General features: G+C 52.2%; 1 protein-coding gene across 1 annotated transcript; it reads left to right on the plus strand.

Annotated features, from left to right (window-relative positions):
- Nucleotides 1-275: 275 nt before the first annotated feature.
- LOC119340527 lies at nt 276-1,354 on the plus strand. The gene is made up of 2 exons (XM_037612450.1): nt 276-813; nt 910-1,354. Exons 1-2 carry the CDS (start codon nt 515-517, stop codon nt 965-967), a joined length of 357 nt encoding a protein of 118 aa, XP_037468347.1. The 5' UTR covers nt 276-514; the 3' UTR covers nt 968-1,354.
- The last annotated feature ends 514 nt before the right edge of the window (nt 1,355-1,868 follow it).

A 1,868-nucleotide genomic window follows, 5' to 3' on the forward strand; every position in this document is an offset into this window, starting at 1 on the left:
TGCCCGGGCCCACCGCCACATCCACTTGGCCGGGCCACGTGCATACGCACCACGCGATCGGTACCTACAGATCGACGTCGACTGAACTTTTGCGATAGTGTATTATTTTTGTTCCCACCGAAACTCCCTCTACAGCATGGCACTGAAAAATGGCAATTTCCACGTTCCCGAGACTACCCTTGGCCACCCCACTGTGGAGCGGAGGTGTTTCGGGACATTTGCCACCCTCCGCGAACCCTATAAAACGGCCCCAACACGTGACACTGCAGATACGCTCTCCCCGTTAGCCGAGTGGTGGTCAGCTAGCGAGCTGAGGCCACTCGTACGCAGTGGCATTCCCGTGAATACACGGGCGCCGGCCGGCCGGGGATTTCGTCGCCGGAGAGTGTAGAGTAGACTGTACAGAGAGAATCGTTAGCTGTGTATCAAGAGAGAGATTAGAGGCAGGGGAGGGAGGATCTAGAGAGAGGGATCGGGAGGGGCCAAGATAGAGGGGAGGGTGCGCAGGAAGCTGATGAGGCTCTTGTCGTTCGTGCCCTGCGGCTGCCGTGCTGGACCTATCGACGACGCGCCGCCTGCGGATCAGCTGCAGCAGCAGGCTGCTGCCACGACCACCGGCGCGGCGGCAAGGAGGAGGCGGAGGAGGGCCAAGTCGCTGGGCGGTTCGCCGCAGTGGAGGCCGGCGCTTGGGGACATCTATGAGGGTGTCGCGGTGGACGTGGGCAAGGCCGCAGCGGGTGGGCGCGTCGTCCCGGCCAGGCCCGGCAGGGTGGCCTCCAGGGTCCTGCCCCGCGCGCACAGTGACGAATACAGGTACGCGATACAGATACGCGTCTCTCTCTCTCTCTCTAGATATTTGTGGTGCAAATAATCGAAGTTAATTGATTACATGGGTGTGAACGTGCGCAGGCACATCGAGACGGCGTCGTCGATGCCGGCGTTCGCGCCGACGGCGTTCCTGTTCTGATGACGGCGGCGGACCGACGATGACGACCACGAAAACCAAGCAGCAGAATCGGGAATCTATTTACAGATTGCTATTACTGTCTACGTATTGCAGGACCAAGGATCTGTACAGGAAATAAACCGGCTCCCCTGATGGCGAGCTGGATTAATTAATTAATCAACTACTAGCCTATATGCGCGTCAGCGCGTGCCGCGTGTACGTAAGTGTGATGTGTGTGTATCTCGGCAGGGTACGGTTGCCTTGCACTGTACATGCATCACGTACCATGCATGCATGACCTTGTAAATCCTATGTTGAACTCATGGTGTAAATGTCATGTACATATATCTGTAATAAAACTACTATAGTTTATAGTATAAATCAAAGTAACAGTACATCTTACCGAAACATGTATATATTTCTTAGAAATACTGCCTAATCTCCTCAACATGTATCCGTGGGCGGATCCCTACATCAAGGTTTTCCTCCTCCCCACAAGCGACTCCAGCGCGACTAGGGCCTTTTTGCCTCCTGCCGGCGTTACTGCCAATCTGCATCATCTTGTGGCCTTAGGACCATGGTGATGGTGGCGTGATGCAGTGGTGGATCTTGGATTGGAGCAAGCTTCGGGCCCAATATTTTTTTTATCGCGAGAGAAAAACTTAACGTCCATCATACTATAGCTACCACAAAAGAATAACTCAAATATGGTTCAATTGCACCCAGAATTTAGAATTTAAACTCAATGCTTAAAGATACAACAAAATAGATAAACAGATGACAAAAACTACGAAAGTACGTGCAGTAAAAAGAGTACCAAATCAATGGCTTGCTTCATCAGTGTCTTCCGTAACTTGATCAACTGTGAAAGAAGAGCCAACACCTTAGAGAAAACAAAAGCAAAATTTCATAAGAGAAGACA

This window comes from Triticum dicoccoides, chromosome 7B (assembly GCF_002162155.2).
Source record: "Triticum dicoccoides isolate Atlit2015 ecotype Zavitan chromosome 7B, WEW_v2.0, whole genome shotgun sequence".
In the NCBI taxonomy this organism is placed as follows: domain Eukaryota; kingdom Viridiplantae; phylum Streptophyta; class Magnoliopsida; order Poales; family Poaceae; genus Triticum; species Triticum dicoccoides.